The 17,658-nt window shown below is 39.1% G+C and overlaps 1 protein-coding gene across 2 annotated transcripts in view; it reads left to right on the top strand.

Moving 5' to 3' along the window:
- R3HCC1L (R3H domain and coiled-coil containing 1 like) overlaps window positions 1-15,775 on the top strand; it is a 40,335-nt gene extending 24,560 nt beyond the window's left edge. For both annotated transcript variants that reach the window (XM_063434940.1, XM_063434939.1), the window contains exons 6-8: window positions 136-231; window positions 11,961-12,101; window positions 14,909-15,775. In XM_063434940.1, the coding sequence (XP_063291010.1) occupies window positions 136-231; window positions 11,961-12,101; window positions 14,909-14,961 (290 nt within the window). In that variant the 3' untranslated portion in view covers window positions 14,962-15,775. The remainder of the gene's footprint in view (window positions 1-135; window positions 232-11,960; window positions 12,102-14,908) is intronic.
- The last annotated feature ends 1,883 nt before the right edge of the window (window positions 15,776-17,658 follow it).

Below are 17,658 nucleotides of genomic sequence, written 5' to 3'. Positions count from 1 at the left end.
ACACATTCCTCATTTTTAACTTTCATACATATATTTAACAAAACAAACTTACTATTGGCTAATTAGCTACACTCTCATGGAGGCTTTAACCAAACTTTGGAAACTGGTATTGAGTGATCTGTCTTCTTTCCACAGCCCGGGATGCATTGTCTATGAAGAATCCTATACTAAAAGTGAGGCCACTGTCTCATGCATCGAAAGCTTCTAGAGCCAAAGCCAGATCCTGTTCCGGTAAGTTGAAATATTAAAAAGAATAATTAGTTTGGGGGCTAGCGTGCAACAATTTAAAGACTTTGAAATTACTTTAGAACCTTTTCTGCTTTTGCTTAATAAAAAAACCAAACACCTTAATATATTATATATATTATTTATCATTTTTTTATTCTTGTTGATCTTTTCTCTCTTTTCACATACCGAGAACATACAATTTTTCTATGAAAAAGAGGGTAAAGTTGGTTTTCCAAGGGTTACATGGGAGGGGTAATGTGAACTGGCTACTAGGGTAGAAGAAATTGACACAAAGTGTGTTTTGTTTTTGTCTCTCTTCAGAAGCATGATAGGAATACAAATATGCATTTCTAATGCTACAGACCGTGCCAGAGTCGCTATTTAGGTGATAGGAACCCTGCTGCTATGGTTAATGGGTAGTTTACTTGCCTTTTCTTTCCCATAGCACCGGTCTCCTAAATGAAGCTCCTCCTCTATTGCTGAGATCACCAATGTTTAATAGGAAATTATTGGGAGGATAGCGCGCATGCGCAGCAAAAAGCCGCACTGCGCCATTCATATGATCTGTCTGAACCTTCTGACGGAAACAGCAGTTTTAATCTACTGTTTCACAGAAACGCCTCTAAAGGCTGTCAGCATGATAGGCACTAGAAGGTTAATGGCTGTGGTTTTAGCTGCAGGGTTAAAATGTGGGCACATGGCACCCAGATTACTGTATCTGATGTACCTTATACTGAAAATGTCAATAGAATCAGACATTTAAAAAAAGAAGACTGGCCATATACCCCATTTTGAATAGCCTGGTTGTCTACTTTTGCAAATGGTATGCTATGATGGGGTAACTTTCATTCCTGGACTGCCATACGCTCTCAACACACACCCTAGCAAACCAGCAAACCAATCCGGCAAATTTCAGTGTGTAAAAACCGAAATGGACAAGCGTTGATCCTGTAACTTTCCAAAAGCCCATAAAACCTGTACATGGGGGCATTGTTGAACTCGTGGGACATGAGGGCATACAAATGTGTGTTTTATTGCAATAAATGCTAGCCGTATTATGACGTTCACAGTTAAAATGCCATGCAGAACTTTTTTATGGAACTACGTAATGGAACAAAATAATATATAATAAGGTGCACTTAATGTAAAAGAGGTAAATTATGGTTAAACGGACATGTAGTTCAAATTCTAGGTTTAGTTTTGGTTCAGAACATGGACGATTGCCTCCGTACTTAAGTTAAGCAAGTTCTCTGACTCCTTTTTTCCCTGTATGGGGACGTAACATGGCAACTTCGTCCATTTATTTTACTGTGAACTAGCGAATGGCTGTTATATCCGCAGTTGGGGGCATTGTACCGTTTGCATCTGACGTTCTGATTTAGTAAGATTTATGTATCCGGTGCATTGCCTTTTTATTAATCTTCACAAACTTGACTTGTTTTGTTGACAAGTTCTAGTCTTGCCTTCAAGTTATTAAAACTGCAAGTGTGCTCACAAAATGCCAGTAAAGGTACCAGTCCTGACATAGTCACTTCCTTGTGATTAATGTTTTGAGCAGAGATTCAATCATGCTTCTCAAGTCATTGTCTGGGGCCAAATCTAACCGTTGTAAATAGATCTTCCTTAAACAGTGCAGTTTGGGTGTTTTCTTTCCTATTAAATTTCCAGAGTGTTCTGTCATATAAAAGCATATAACTTGTAAAATATGTGTGTTTTTTGGTGCGTTTATGTATTTTTCCATGGTGTTTTTCATTGACTGCTTGGTTGTTTGTGACTGCATTGACCTGTTAAGTAAAAAAAAAAGGTAAAATATATATTTTTTTCAAAAGCGACACAAAGTGGTGCACAAAGAAGCAGTTGGTCTATCCTAGGTAACCGTTGGCAAGTGACTTGAGGGTGCTCACAGATTAATATTAGCCAGAGCAGTGGGTCTGCACTGAAAGAATGTACTTTCCTCTGCACCGTCTCTCTAAACTGCACCCAGCAGAACACCGCTTTAAAGGACCACTATAGTGGCCTGAGGGTGCCCCAACCCTCAGGGTCCCTCTCCCGCTGCACTGAAAGGGGAGGAAGGGATAAATTCCTTACCTTTTTTCCAGCGCCGGGCTCCCTCGGCGCTGGGACTCTCCTCCCTCTTCTGACGTCCCTGGCTGAACGCGCATGCGCGTCAAGAGACACGCGCGCATTCAGCCAGTCCATAGGAAAGCATTCTCAATGCTTTCCTATGGATGCTGGCGTCTAATCACTGTGAAATTCACAGTGAGAAGCGCAGAAGCGCCTCTAGCGGCTGTCAATGAGACAGCCACTAGAGGCTGGATTAACCCATATGTAAACATAGCAGGGGCTTGGGACCCCTAGTCATCTTGATTGGGGGGGGTTTCATTTAGGGCCCCCACCCATCGCTCAGGGGTGGGGGCCTGGGGGGAGGACAGTAGGTCCCCCCCTTATTGTTTTATTAGGGCCCCCACCCACCGCGCAGGTGTGGGGCCAGGGGGGGAGGACAGTAGGTCCCCCCCCAATCTTTATTTAGGGCCCCCACCCACCGCTCAGGGGTGGGGGCCAGGGGGGAGGACAGTAGGTCTCCCCCCCCTTATTGTTTTATTAGGGCCCCACCCACTGCGCAGGGGTTGGGGCCAGGGGGGGAGGACAGTAGGTCCCCCCCCCTTATTGTTTTATTAGGGCCCCCACCAACTGCGCAGGTGTGGGGGCCAGGGGGGGGACAGTAGGCCCCCCCCATCTTTATTTAGGGCCCCCACCGACTGCTCAGGGGTGGGGGCCGGGGGGGAGGACAGTAGGTCACCCCCCCTATCTTTATTTAGGGCCCCCACCCACCGCTCAGGGGGGGAGGACAGTAGGTCCCCCCCCCTTATTGTTTTATTAGGGCCCCCACCCACTGCGCAGGTGTGGGGGCCAGGGGGGGAGGACAGTAGGTCCCCCCAATCTTTATTTAGGGCCCCCACCCACCGCGCAGGGGTGGGGGCAGGACACCAGCCGGGGGGGGCTATAGGCTGCTTACTAGACATGCCCCTACTCGCGATATAGCGAGTAGGGGCATATTATTTACTAATACTAAGTAATCTTTACTTAGTATTAGTAAATTTGGCTGAAAGACCAATTTAGGTCTTTCAGCCTTTTAGTAGATAGCTCCCTGATACCGTGGGAATTAGGGAGTTATCTAATAAGCGGCTGCAAGATGCAGCCGCGGCAATGAATAGGATCGGAGTTTAATTCATTAGAATGAAATTCCGATACGAACAAAGTACCGAATTGCATCCTAACACCAATGGAGAAACTCTTCTCATTCTGTTAGGATGCAATTTGGCAGTTTTGCCGGCGTTCTGTCTAAGTGACAGGACGTTCGGCAATACTGACAGGAAGCATTGTGGGAACAGGGAGGAAAGCTAGTGATCATGGGAAAATTGCTCTGACCAGCGGAAATGAAGCACACTTTGCTCCTCCGCTGGTCAAGCGGAGGAATCCTCCATAAGTCAAAGAGTCCCTACTTTGTCTTATGATTTTAAAGAAAATTAAAGAAGACATGAAGAAAAGAATAACAGATCCCGAGAGATGGGGAGAAGAGGAAGAGATTGAGGAAAGGTAAATTCGGCATGACAGTGCCGCTTTAAATAATTGTATCTCAATCTCTAAATTGAACTTTAATCACATACAGGAGGCTCTTGCAGGGTCTAGCAAGCTATTAACATAGCAGGGGCTAAGAAAATCTTAATTAAACAGAACTTGTAATAAAGAAAGCCTAAATAGGGCTCTCTTTACAGGAAGTGTTTATGGAAGGCTGTGCAAGTCACATGCAGGGAGGTGTGACTAGGGTTCATGAACAAAGGGTTTTAACTCCTAAATGGCAGAGGATTGAGCAGTGAGGCTGCAGGGGCATGTTCTATACACCAAAACTGCTTCATTAAGCTAAAGTTGTTCAGTTGACTATAGTGTCCCTTTAATATTTTTATTAAGCTTTAGTAATAAACGGCCATCATATTATGCAATGCTGTAAAACATGGACAATATATAGAAAGAATGCATTGTAGCCAATTTAAAATGCAAAGTTATAAAATGAGATGTATCCCTGCCTCCCAGCATTGGCAATCTTTATTACATGGTCTGTTAGATCTTTAGAAAATCCATTTATTAACACCCTCAAGTTATGTTATTTTTGTTTTTCTTCTTTTCATATAGACCTCAATGATGGGCATAAAAATGTTGGCAAAGCTTTATTTTTCTGCAAAGAAAATAGCTGTGGGGAATTTTCTGTGGAAGATTTTTCTTCTTTTATTAATATTTAATAATAAAACATTATGGCCAACAAATTCAGAACATCATAAATGACTTAATATGATCAAAACTGCATTGGAAAAACGTATTGTGCCAAGTAAACACATGTGAATAAATTTTTAACTCTGAAATATTACAGACAATGTACTTTAGTGTGGGACATTTAATTGTACGTGTATACTTGCAAGCCCAACTTATCTTGGGTTTTCTATTATCTAATTAACCAATGAAAACCTTTAACCCTTTGCAGTCCTATGTTGGAATATATCTGACAAAATAGTTTACCCTTTCGCAGTCCAATGTCGGATTTTCCCTGGAGAGTACCAGCGATCCTCTGTCGGGTGCCGAGGATCTGCAGTATAAAGTAATCCCTGCATCCAAAATCTGAATATTCATGTACAAGTGGTGGTCCACCCCCCCCCCCCCCTTTTTTTTTTTTTTTACTCTTTCTACATTAAGGGCCTTAGTTGATTTCTTTTTTTATCTTTTATTATTTATTTAATCGTGTTTTGTAGTGAAGAAAGGTTAACAGGAAAGTCAAAATACAATATAATGCAATATCATGACAGTACAATGCAAAAGTAATAGCATTCGTAAGGGGGGTGTACAATGTGGCCTGTACACAAATTACCGTCCAAAGCTTCTGTTGAAAAAGGTTGCAGTGATCTACTCAGAAGTGGACTGTGCAGAGTCATTGCATAGACAATAAGATCATCAATGATGTATCCATACAGGCAAGGTTATAGGTATGGAGCGGATTTAACAATTAACAGGTTTCATGCACAAGCATTATTGTGATAAATGCATGATGAGTAGCCTTTGGTCCGTAAGCCCTCCACAGAGAGTTCTACAGTGAAATGTGCCGTCAGTGAAGGAGCTGACTGTCCTCTACTCTTGTATTGTCCTTTGGAGCGTAGGGAAATGGCATAGGGGTAAAAAACGTATTACATTTAACTGCGTTCAAAATTATTTTAAAAGATTCGTAAGGGTCATGCCAAAGTAGGCCTAAAGGAACAGAACAGAGAAGCAAGAATGGTAATGTTAAGGTAGAGTAGACATTAAAGAAAGCTGGCTGGCTGGGGTTCCACACCCCATGGGTAAGAGGAATTCGTTGATTTATTTGCATGGTTGTCATAACTGTACTGTGCATGAGATGTAATTTAATTTATAACCTAATTTTTCAATCGTCAATATGGCTGAATATTAAAGGAAGAGTTACTCCAAGCACCATGACCACTTCAGTGATTTGTAGTGACAATGCTGCCTAGTGTCAGTATATGCTGCATTTCATAGCGAAACAAAGCACAAAGAGTGTAATCCCTCTGTTGTCAGAGGTATAACTCAAATCTCTGGATGTTTCCTTAGGTGTTATTAGCCAGTCCAGAACAAGACTATCGTTATCGGTCTGGCTAATTTCAATTATATACATATATATTTGCACAGAGAGGAATTTGTTAACTAAGATAGATCAGCTGACCATTAGATTGCTTTCTGGCTGCTGCGGTTCCACAGAAGCCAGATATCGGAAGCCTATGAAACAGTGTGCCATGCTACCGGTGGTGCGAACATTGGTTATTCCTGCCATCATAACTAGTACAGCATCTTTGAGTAACCTATTAAAATATTACAAGAGTATAAATAAATACAGAGGAACTTGTCTTTGTACGTTCATTGTTTAACCTCTTAAGGACAGCAGGCATACTATGCAGTCCTTGGGGACCGGCATATTATGTCCAGGCCATGCTATGTACGTACCTGATCGCTGGCAATCACCTGCTGGCAATTGCGATGTGGGGACTTGCCTGGCATCCCAGGCTGTCCCTCTGCTGCTGTACCAGGCCATGTGATCGCAGGGTTTTGCTGTTTGAGGGACCTGCCTGACAACCCAGGCAGACAGTCCACAGAATTTGGTTCGCAGGCCCTATATCTAACCATGTAACTTTCCAAGACACCATAAAACCTGTACATGGGGGGTACTGTTTTACTCTGGAGACTTTGTTGAACACAGATATTAGTGTTTCAAAACAGTAAAATTTATAACAACATTGATATTGTCAGTGAAAGTGCCATTATTTAATTTTTTCACACACGACGTTATCATTGTTGTGATAGTTTTACGGTTTTGAAACACTCAGTGAAGTCTTACCGATTTATAACAGTTTGGGGGTTATCCCGGTACCCACAAAGTACACAGTGCTCACTCACAGTATCTGGGCAGTGGAGTGACCAGCCTGGGCCCGCATGGAAAAAAGATGGCCGCCACGTCTGCTACCAGATTACCCGAGCAGTGGCTGAGTAGCTTTCCTGAAGTCGGTGTCGACCTGAATAATGCACGCTGGCAACGATCCGATGAGACAGCGCAACCTCTCCGTTCCCCCCCCCAACCACCGTGTAACACCGGAGGGTGACAGCGCACCACTCGAGCAGAGAGACATTTGGCTCATCAACAGGAGCACTGTCTACACCAGAGGTTTCACCTTCCACCGTCCACAAACCACACTGGCAGGTATGTGGGGACTTTACCAGGACTCTGATCCAGCCAATACTTGTGGGAATAATGAACACGCCGCGCAAGCTCTATTCTCTGTCGTGGGTTTGCGCCAGCAGAAGCACAGGATTGGACATACTCCTAGTTGATTAGCAATCAGGCACTCAAGCATTTCAGCATAAGCTACACAGGACCCATTCCCAGTCAAGACATCGGCTGATCCAGCGCAGCTATGGGAGCGACTAAGCTGCTGCTTGCCACATATGCCCAAGTTTACAGCAGACTAGTGTATATTCTATATTTCAGTCTTTGTTTCTTTTTGTTTTTCTTATAGTTGATTTTAATTCTGACCGCACTTACCTCTCCTGAGTCTGCATGTATCCCTAAACCTGGCTACTCCAGTGCTGCACTGTGCCTTGGGGGTTATACTACGCCACGTTATTGCACGCTAAAAAGTAACTGCACACAATCCAAGTTGGTCCTGTCTTACCTGGCTAGTCAGTCATATACGCAGTAAGAGTCATCACACGACACCTGACTTAACTCGCTTACTAAGCTTAAGGTGCAGGGAGGTCAATCCTGTTCTCTTAATCTTCTCTATAAAGTGTGTGGTACCCAGTGGAATATCAGCCTGACACGGTTTATTAGCATGTCAACTAATTAATTAACCCCTTAACGACGAGTGACGGGCGAGGTCCGTCACTCGGGATTGCCTTAACGACAAGTGACGGACCTCGTCCGTCACCCGTTAAAATTAACCCCAGATCGCCGCAATTGCGGCGATCGTGGGGTTAATGGTGCTCCGGTCTGCCTCTGCATTAGAGGCAGACCGGGAGCACCGGATCGGGCTGTCACAGTACATGTGCCCGCTCTGACAGCATGCCAGAGAGAGCACATGTGCTCTCTATACTCACCTCCGCCTCCCTGCACTTCCTGGTTCTGTGTGAAGTGCAGGGAGCCGGATCTTCAGTGATCCTGCCCCCTGGTGACAAAACAATAAAGTTTAATTAAAATCCCACCCCACTTTACCCCCCTTTACCCATTTTAATATAAAATTAACCCCTTCCCTGCCAATTGATCACTGACTACAGTGATCAATTGGCAGGGATTACATTTTACTATGATCTGATTTTTTTTTTTAAACCCCTGAGGGTTAATTATTATTTTTTTTAACCCTCAGGGGTTAAATTTATTTTATTAATTAATTTAAATTTTTTAAAGTTATAAATTTAGCTAGCTGGGGAGGGTGGAAGTTAGTGGGGAATTGGGGGATTTAGTATTAGGCTAACTAAGGGTTAACGTTAAAAAAAGTTTAAAAATAAGCTTTAAAAAGTTAAAAAATTAAGTTAAAAAAAAGTTTTAATAACGTTTAAGTAAAAAATGTAAAAAAAATAAACCCTTTACCCAGTCCAAATAAAAATTAACCCCTTCCCTGCCAGTCGATCACTGCCTACAGTGATCAAAATACAGATCACAGTATTATACTGTGATCTAATTTTTTTTTAACCCCTGACGATTAACTTTTATTTATTTTTTAACCCTCAGGGGTTAACTTTATTTAATTAACTAATTTAAATATTGTATAATTAAATATTTTGCTAGCTGGGGTGGGTGGGAGTTATGGGAAAATGGGGAATTTACTGTTAGTGCTTCTTACTGCTAGTTAGGGGTTAACGTAAAAAAAAAGCTTAGAAAAATGTTAAATCTGTAAAAAAAAGTTTTACGAAAGTTTAGGAAACTTTAAAAAAATTAATAAGCAAAACAAAAGTTTAAAAAATAGTTTTAAAAAGTAAAAAAAGTTTTAAAAAGTAAAAAAATACATTTAATAACGCTCATTACCACTACACCTGGTACAAGCTAGCGGAAAAATGATCCCACGCTAAGGTTCAAAATATGCCTTTTAAAATACCCTGGGATGTCTTCTTTAAGAAATGGTATGGCTTTATGGGGTATATGGTTTATATAGCCTGGTAAAATACTCTAAAATGGGACATGGGCACAGCGTAAAAATGTAAAGTTTGAAAAAAAAAATGGAATGGCTGTGTCCCAAATGTGCCCCTCCGATGTCCACATATACCTGGCAAAGGTACATACGGGGGTATTTTTGTACTCAGCAGACATAGCTGAGCAACATATGAAGTATTATACAGTGGTAGTACACATATGGTTTGCAAAATATACTGTGCAAACTCACTTTGTGTGTCAAAAAGGCAGAAAAAAACGCTTATTACCACTACACCTGGTACACGCTAGCGGAAAAATGATCCCACGCTAAGGTTCAAAATATGCCTTTTGAAATACCCTGGGGTGTCTACTTTAAGAAATGGTAGGCCTTTGTGGGGTAGTTTGAATTTAAAACCTGCGAAGATGCTTGGAAATTGCACTTAGGCCCGGCGTCAAAATTCAAAGTTCGGTAAAAACTGATATGGCTTGGTCTCCTATATGGCACTGTAGCTTCACAAAATAGTGCCATAGACATACAATGGGGGTGTCCTTTTACTCAGAAGACTTAGCTGAGCATAATTTGGGGGGTTTGAACTTAGTGGCACATATGAAATATACAAAATGCCCAGCAAAAATGCAATCCGTATGTAAAAAATGCACAAAATAATTTTTTACCACATACTTTGGCATGTAATGGTAAAAAAATGGGGGCATGTTAAGGCACAATATTCACCTTATGAGATACCCTGGGGTGTCTACTTTTACAAATGGTAGGCCTTTGTGGGTTTTTTTTGAACAGTCAAACTGTTATAATAACCCAAATGGAAGCATAGGCTCATTAAATCCGTCGCTCAAAATTCTACTGTGAATACTGAAAAGGACAGGTCTCCTGTATGGCACTGTAGCTTCACGAAATAATGCCATAGACATACAATGGGGGTGTCCTTTTACTCAGAAGACTTAGCTGAGCATAATTTGGGGGGGTTGAACTTAGTGGCACATATGAAATATACAAAATGCCCAGCAAAAATGCAATCCGTATGTAAAAAAATGCACAAAATTATTTTTTACCACATACTTTGGCATGTAATGGTAAAAAAATGGGGGCATGTTAAGGCACAATATGCACCTTATGAGATACCCTGGGGTGTCTACTTTTACAAATGGTAGGCCTTTGTGGGGTTTTTTTGAACAGTCAAACTGTTATAATACCCCAAATGGAAGCATAGGCTCATTAAATCCTTCTCTCAAAATTCTACTGTGAATACTGAAAAGGACAGGTCTCCTATATGGCACTGTAGCTTCACGAAATAGTGCCAAAGACATACAATGGGGGTACCGTTGTACTCAGCAGAAGTAACTGAACACATAATAAAACTTTGTACAGGAATAGCACACACCAACTTTACAAAATACACATGAGAAGTTCTTTGTTATAAGTTTGTGTGCGAAAACCCCCAAAAAACACAATTTTACTCCAATATTTAGCAGAGGTTGGCGGTAAAATGGCTACGTAGAAAGTGTCAAAACAACCTTAGGTAAATAGCCTGTGGTGTCTACTTTATATAAATATATACTTTTGTGTGGCAATTTTGTTTTCTTCTATGGCTATAAAGCTTACAAGACAAACATACCAAATTCTAAAATCGCTCCATATTAAAAGTTTATTTTACTCCTTGTGCTTTGTGACCTGTAACTACCAAAAAAAACTGAAAATCCCAGACACATTATATATTCTGTAAATCAGAACAACTAAATAAATTTATTTTTAATTACTTTCCTTAACCTGCACTAATTAGGCACACATTATTATTGCAAAAACTGTAAAAAAAAATCAAAATTTTTCATTTTTTTTTGCATTTTTCTGTATTTTTTTTATAATAAATAAGCATGTATATATATATATATATATGTTACATCAAATGAAAGCCCTTTCTGTCCTTTAAAAAACGGTATATAATATGCGTCGGTGCAATAAATTAGTCAAATGCAAATTGCAGTTGAACGCAAACAGCAAAAAATGCCGTTGTCACAAAGTGAAAGACAAGCTTCCGAAGCTCTGTCCTTAAGGGGTTAATACTGACTCGCATCTCCATGTCTGACTAGTTATGTAGATCACTACACTAACTGTACACATCCCCAGTTAAGTATATTCGCTTATGGCTACGCTACCTTGTTTTGACGAACACTTGTTCAGATGCCATGTTGACTTCTCTGATAAGCTTGTTTATTTCTTATGCATAAACAAAACAACAAAAAAAGTGCAACAAATCCTCCTTACCACTATGTCACTGCATCAACTCACAATAACATATCTTAATTTCTCACATTTCTTTTATATTTTTTTTCATATTAAATCATGTTTCACATATACATGTTTGATATGACCTAAAAGCCCTGTTTCTCCTGAATAAAATGATATATAATAAGTCTGGGTGCATTTAATATGAAAGAGGTGAATTACGGTTGAACAGGCATAAAGCGCAGATTCAACTTTTTTTTTTACTTTTTGTTTGATCACAACTTGTACATCTGCCTCAGTCCTTAAAGGGTTAATATTTCTGCTTATATATTTATTTATTATTGATGCTGGTTTGCAACCTTATCCAGTATGTTGGGTTTTTTTTTGTATTCCGTTTTGCAACCAGAATAATAATACTTTTCTTTTTAAATGATAACTTAAGTGCAGATAAGGGAGGTCTTTTTTTTTTTTTTTTTTAATTTTATTGTCGAAATGTAAATATAAATATGTTAAGGACTGGCAGCATTTGATGTGATCCTAAATAGGCCAGATATTCTAGAAGAGCCAGAAGTATTTTTAAGGTGATTACAATATGAAACGTCATTGGTCTCTCTGGAGTTAAGTGTTCTGGACCAAGTCTGTTTAACAAGTAGAAGTGAGGCGCCACAGTTTTGACTTTATCATTTTTTGCCCCCGTAATTTACTGCTTTAGATATCATTATTATATTAAATCATATACTTTCTTTTCTCTTTGTTCTTTATGTGGCTCAGAGTTTCTACAGCCGGCCAAAGAACGTCCAGAAACGTCTGCGGTTCTTGCAAGGAGACTTGTGATTAGTGCCCTGGGAGTACGAAGTACCCAGACCAAAGCAGAGAGGGAGGCTGAACGAAAGAAGCTACAGGAAGCTAGAGGTGAGAGGAAGCAATTATATTTTGCAACGGTTTCTGTTTTTTCAGCAATCATTGTTAACTGCTTTTTGCTGTAGAGCTATAAAGACAGTTTTTTTTTGTTTTTTTTTTTTCTTTCTAGTGTGATCATAATTATCATTGAGCAAGGGACACTTGCCCTATTTACAACAAGGTCTTGTCTACAAGCCAAAAAAGTTTATTTTTCATTGTACTTCTCTGTTTGACAGTATACCCAATAAGGCCTTGAAACGTTTTTAAAGAATCTCTCTATCTACCATGACCACTAAATGTTTGTAGTTTTATTATATTTGTGTTTTGCATTATGTATTTCACCCATCATCTCTAGCTTATTTTTTTTTTACCAATAAAAGGATGCTAATTATATTGCAGCTGGCTGCGCTTAGCTTCCTACATTGGCCGAAGTAGAGCTACACCCTTTTTCAAACTAACAGCAAAGCCGTATTCTGGAATTTCAGTGGCATGCTTGTGAAGGAGGTGTGTGCTGCTTTGTCAAGGTTCTGTGCCCCTAATGACCGAGGGTATTGAGGTATGACCTAATAACCTCAATCATTAATGACAGTACAATGACTCGCATGATTACCTAAATTCTTTACAGGCACATTATTGGTGTAGTGCTATGGCGCACCATTTTATGGCACACCCTATACATCCTACACTGTATAAGCATTCACAAGGTCAGCATTTTTCATGTTATTTAGAATTAGTGTTTGCTCTAAAGTTCCTTGGGCTCAGGGCTAGATCCTCAATTGGCTAGAGAGGTGACCATGACATTATTTAACAGGACAATAACTCCTCATTGTTGTGCTATTATTTTAAAGAAGGTATCTCTCTGTCTGTAACAATAAGTTTGATTGTTACATTTAGCAAAGCACTCTGTATAAGAGTGCCATATCAGATCTGTTAATAAAAACAAATCCCTCTCTATTGTTATGTCTGGTTAATAATTTTGTAGTTTTAAAAGGGATACTATAGTCACCAGCATCACTACAACTTAATGTAATGGTTATGGTGCATAGAGTATATCCCTGAGTTCCGAGCAATGTCTGCAAAAAGGCAGGGCTTACACTGCTCCAGAACGGTATCCATAGTGGCTATCACTTGGGCAGCCACTAGAGGCACTTCCTGCATTCTGGTTGGCAAGACTGCCATTTAGCGTCTCAGTGCATCTCTGTGAGGAAATGCAATTGGCTGCGCATGCTCACTAGCCTCCCAATCCTTCCCTATGAGGAAACTTTGGATTGGCTGAAATCGTTAAGATTGATCTCAGGCAGGGGGGCCGTGGAGAGACCGGCGGGGGGGAGGGAGTAAGTTGAGTAAAACTACCTTAATTCTGTGGGCCCTGAATCTAAATAGGTAGATTTCATGTCTGTATTCCTAATTCTCTAGTGTTTACCTTTCAATATCCTGTTAAGGAGGTGTTATACGTTTAAGCAATCACTCAACATGCAAACTGTATTTTTTCTTTTATTTAAGTGGAAGTGTAAATGTCACATACCGGTAAGTGTTTGTTTTTAGTTTCCTTGAGACAAAGCACTTTGTGTTCTGGGTGAAATCTGAAACCCATTTGGTTTTTATGTAGCAGCTAAGCTTGTTAATGCCAATTTGCTGCCTCTGACATTTTCCACTGAACTTTTTATATTTGTCCTTTAAACTACAGAAACATTTACACCAGTGTGCAGTGTTACAAATCCGATATATAAATCTATATAGATCTAGTATATCTAATATTGTAAAGCGCTACGGAATCTGTTGGCGCTATATAAATGGCGATAATAATAATAATAATATCAACCCTTCCTCTTCTGTCTTCTTTAACTTGCACCAAAAGCTGCCACAAGATGGGGCTCTCAGAGCCCAACATGTTTATTCAAATAGAGCATAACCCGCAGTGGTTTGCAGTATGGTTTTGGCACGGTACTGAAATGTGTTATGTGATCAAATTCAGGTACATGTCTGCAGAGCTCCAAACTTCATACATTGGAACTGGCATTACAGTAGAATCTAATTTTATCCTCCCTTAAAATGATTGTTTAGAATTTCAGTGAAATTAATTTTTCTTTATCCTAAAGTCAAGTGCAAAGAATGATGTACACATACATTTTTTTTTTTTTTTTTTTTTTTTTTTATACTTGGTGAATTTTAACTACAGATCTGCTTTTTCTTCGAATTTAGTTTTTGTTACTCTGTAATCAGTATTAATTTAACCGTATTCATTCAAGTTATTTTTAGCCATTTCTGTACATGGTTAAAGTGAAATGCCCTTCCGGGCAAATGCTGTAAAAAGTGAGTTTTCTGTATATTTAAATCTGGGACAAAAAAAAAAAGTTTAAATAACAGTTCAGGCACTCCGGGATAACAAAAATAACAGCTTTATTGGGACAAAAACTGCAATGTTTCAACAATACCTGGTCTTTATCAAGCTTGATAAAAACCCGATAGGGTCGAAACGTTGCCGTTTTTGCCCCAATAAATCTGGTATTTTTGTTATCCCGGAGTGCCTGAACAGTTATTTATTCTGCATATCTTGGAAGGGAGGCCTGTCCAGCCCTTGCTTTAGAGCACTGGGGTTACTTGGTGAGTGTGGTATCCAGTACGTCTCTACTAAAAAAAAATACAGTTGGCATCATCAGCCTGTTGAAATGTAACCATTTATTCTTCTGAAAAATATCCCTCTGATGAGCAGCTTAATTGGTATTCTCAATATCATTCCGACAGCAAGAAAGCAACAGAAACGGCAGGTGCTGCTGAGATGAGAATAAAATCTTTCAAACCTTCTATTTTCTTTGTAGAGAGAAGGCATTTGGAAGCAAAGCAGCGTGAAGATGCTTGGGAGGGAAGGTGATGACACTGATGTTTGAACACAGCAAGAAGAATGACATGTATCTGTAATATCTATAACAGAGAGCTTCCTAACAAGCATACATTTTTTTTTTGTTTGGTAGAGATACAGTGTTTGACTTACTCTTAAATCATTTGTTTAGCTGTGTAGGACGAAAAGGGTTTGCCTTACATCGGAGACATTTTTTTTAAAGTGTGTATGAAATACTTGATAACAAGTCGAGACTGGAAGAGAGTGACGAATTTAAAATTTTTAATCCAAATTAGCTTTTCTCTGTTCAGTGTTTTTAATATTGGTAAAAACTGTAAGAGTGTGAATTTATTTCTAATTTTAGCAACATATTTTGAGTTGACAAATATTCATCGTACATCCAGGCCTAGAAAAGTATCCAAGAATGGATGAATATTTACCTGGAGGAAGTAGTGAAACTGCATATCTGCAAAATATCCTAATCTTTCCTGTTTGTGAAATGAGATTTTCTCTAAGTGCCTCGTTCTAAAGTTGATATGTTGGGTGTCAGTGTTTTCCCAAAGTTTCGATAGTCACTGACAAACGATTGTCTGTAGAGGGCAATGGGAGATGTATCACTATGTTAGTTTGGATGTAAACCAAACTAAGCTATCTCATCCGTAGATTGTTTGGCAATGGCTCTTGAATTGGCACTACACAGCCCTAATTATGACCCTCATTCAATATTTTTGGATAAGCTTTTAAAATGATTTCATATTTTTGAACACTTTGTGCACCAAACTACTTCATTAGTGCCTGGTGCCAGCTTGCCTTTAGGGAATAAACCGTTCATGAATGATGTAACCCCAAAGTCGCTGAAAGGCCTTGGCGAGCGTCTCTGATTGGCTGAGAATATTATTGTTATTTTATTGTTTATATGGCGCCATCAGACTCCGTATCAGCTGGCTCTTTAAGCCACTTAGTAACTCCCCATTCACTGTGTGTGTGTGCGCATTATATATATATATATATATATATATGTACATGTGTGTGTATATTATATATTTATTTATATATATATATATATATATTTTTTTTTTTTCAAAAGCTTATCCAAAAATATTAAACCGAGGCCCATATTAGGTAGGAAAATTAATAGATGCTGTTATTTGGTTAATTTATCTTTTAAGTGAAGACTGTCATCGTGAGTATTTAAAATAAAATATTACCTGTATTCTAGCCTCTTGTATTATACTGCAGTGTGTGTATATATATATATATATATATATATATATATCACCTCTTATCATTGCATCCTCTGGCACCTTGCTCTCTGGCAGTGATCATTGTTAAGTCCTCTTTGATCAGAAACACCTCTTACTCAACCACAGGATGTAGGGGTGACATAAAATTCTAATGTGCAGAAGTGGCAGACCTCTAAAACCAAATTCGGTTCTGGTTTCAGGCATTCATTAAGCCCAGTCCTTAACCAATTTAGGGGTCCTTCTGACCAAAGTAGATGTATATAGATAGCTGCCCCAATGCAGATGCAGTAAAGACCGGTTGTATGCATGCATTACAATGTACTGCTCATGGGCTATAATGCATAGAATTTATTTTAAAATAATAAATTATGACCGTTTTCCTTTAAGTGGTTCTAAACTTTTTTTGAGAGGGACTCAAATTATATACATGGCATTAGCTTTTCGGCCTGTTATTTAACTGGAAAGTAATTTCACAGACACATTCTTAAATTGTAATGCAATTAACATGGCAATTCATGGCTTCGTAACAGTGATACAGATATTCTATAAAGGTTTCCCACTGCGGTGTGAAATGCCACGATTCAAAATTATTTTAAAATTGTACAATAAAATATTTTAACTGGAAAAAGTTCACATAGTCCGCTTTATATTAAGGTTGGCTTTCGTATACTAAACTTTTAAATTCACTTTGCATTCACTATCCTGTTGTGTCGTAGGCCTAATTATTACATTGCAGTTTTATTACCTGCTCTGTGATCATGCAATAAGTGGAGAGGTTGCATTGAAATAAAATAAATTCATTTTCTCTAAACTGGATAGTTTCGTGGGGATTATCTGGACTGACTAAATTGTTTGTTTTTCATTATTTATACTGTTTGTCAGCTCTGAGACTGGACATTTTTAGTTGCACATTAATTAACAAGTCTCGCCATTAATATAATATGGGAGGTTTTGTCTAAAACAAGGTGTATAATAAGGCACCAAATGTGTTTTTTTTTAATTGCTATTTCATTAAAACTCATAAGCACACTTCTGTCAAAAGTCACTGAAGTCCAATAATTTTATATCATATGTTTAATTATCTTACTAGGTTGCAATTGATTATGCTATACTGGTAAGGAATAAAACTAAAATTGAGGAGAAGGAGACTTATTTTATACTCTGCCCAACTGATGGTAATTGGGAGATCAATAAATTCAGTTAGTAGTGGGATGTTGGGTACTGAGATTAAAACTTTTCAGGATAGAACCAGAGATGTAATTAGGAAATAGCATTGAAGGTTGTGGTGAAGATAAATAGGGTTAGAAACTAAAAACAAAACAAAAGCTTAGGTTTTTAGTTAGAGTAGAAGCTTGGGTTAGAGGTTAGGGCGAAAGTTGACATGCTCTGGAAAGCCTAAGATCCCAGAAAATGAACCATAGGAACTCCAAATTGCCCTAAGCTCTTAAAGGACCACTATAGTGCCCTGAGGGTGCCCCCTCCCGCC

Source organism: Pelobates fuscus, chromosome 10 (assembly GCF_036172605.1).
Source record: "Pelobates fuscus isolate aPelFus1 chromosome 10, aPelFus1.pri, whole genome shotgun sequence".
NCBI classification, from domain to species: domain Eukaryota; kingdom Metazoa; phylum Chordata; class Amphibia; order Anura; family Pelobatidae; genus Pelobates; species Pelobates fuscus.
Note: the sequence above shows the minus strand (reverse complement) of the source record. Positions and strands in the feature narration are given on the sequence as shown.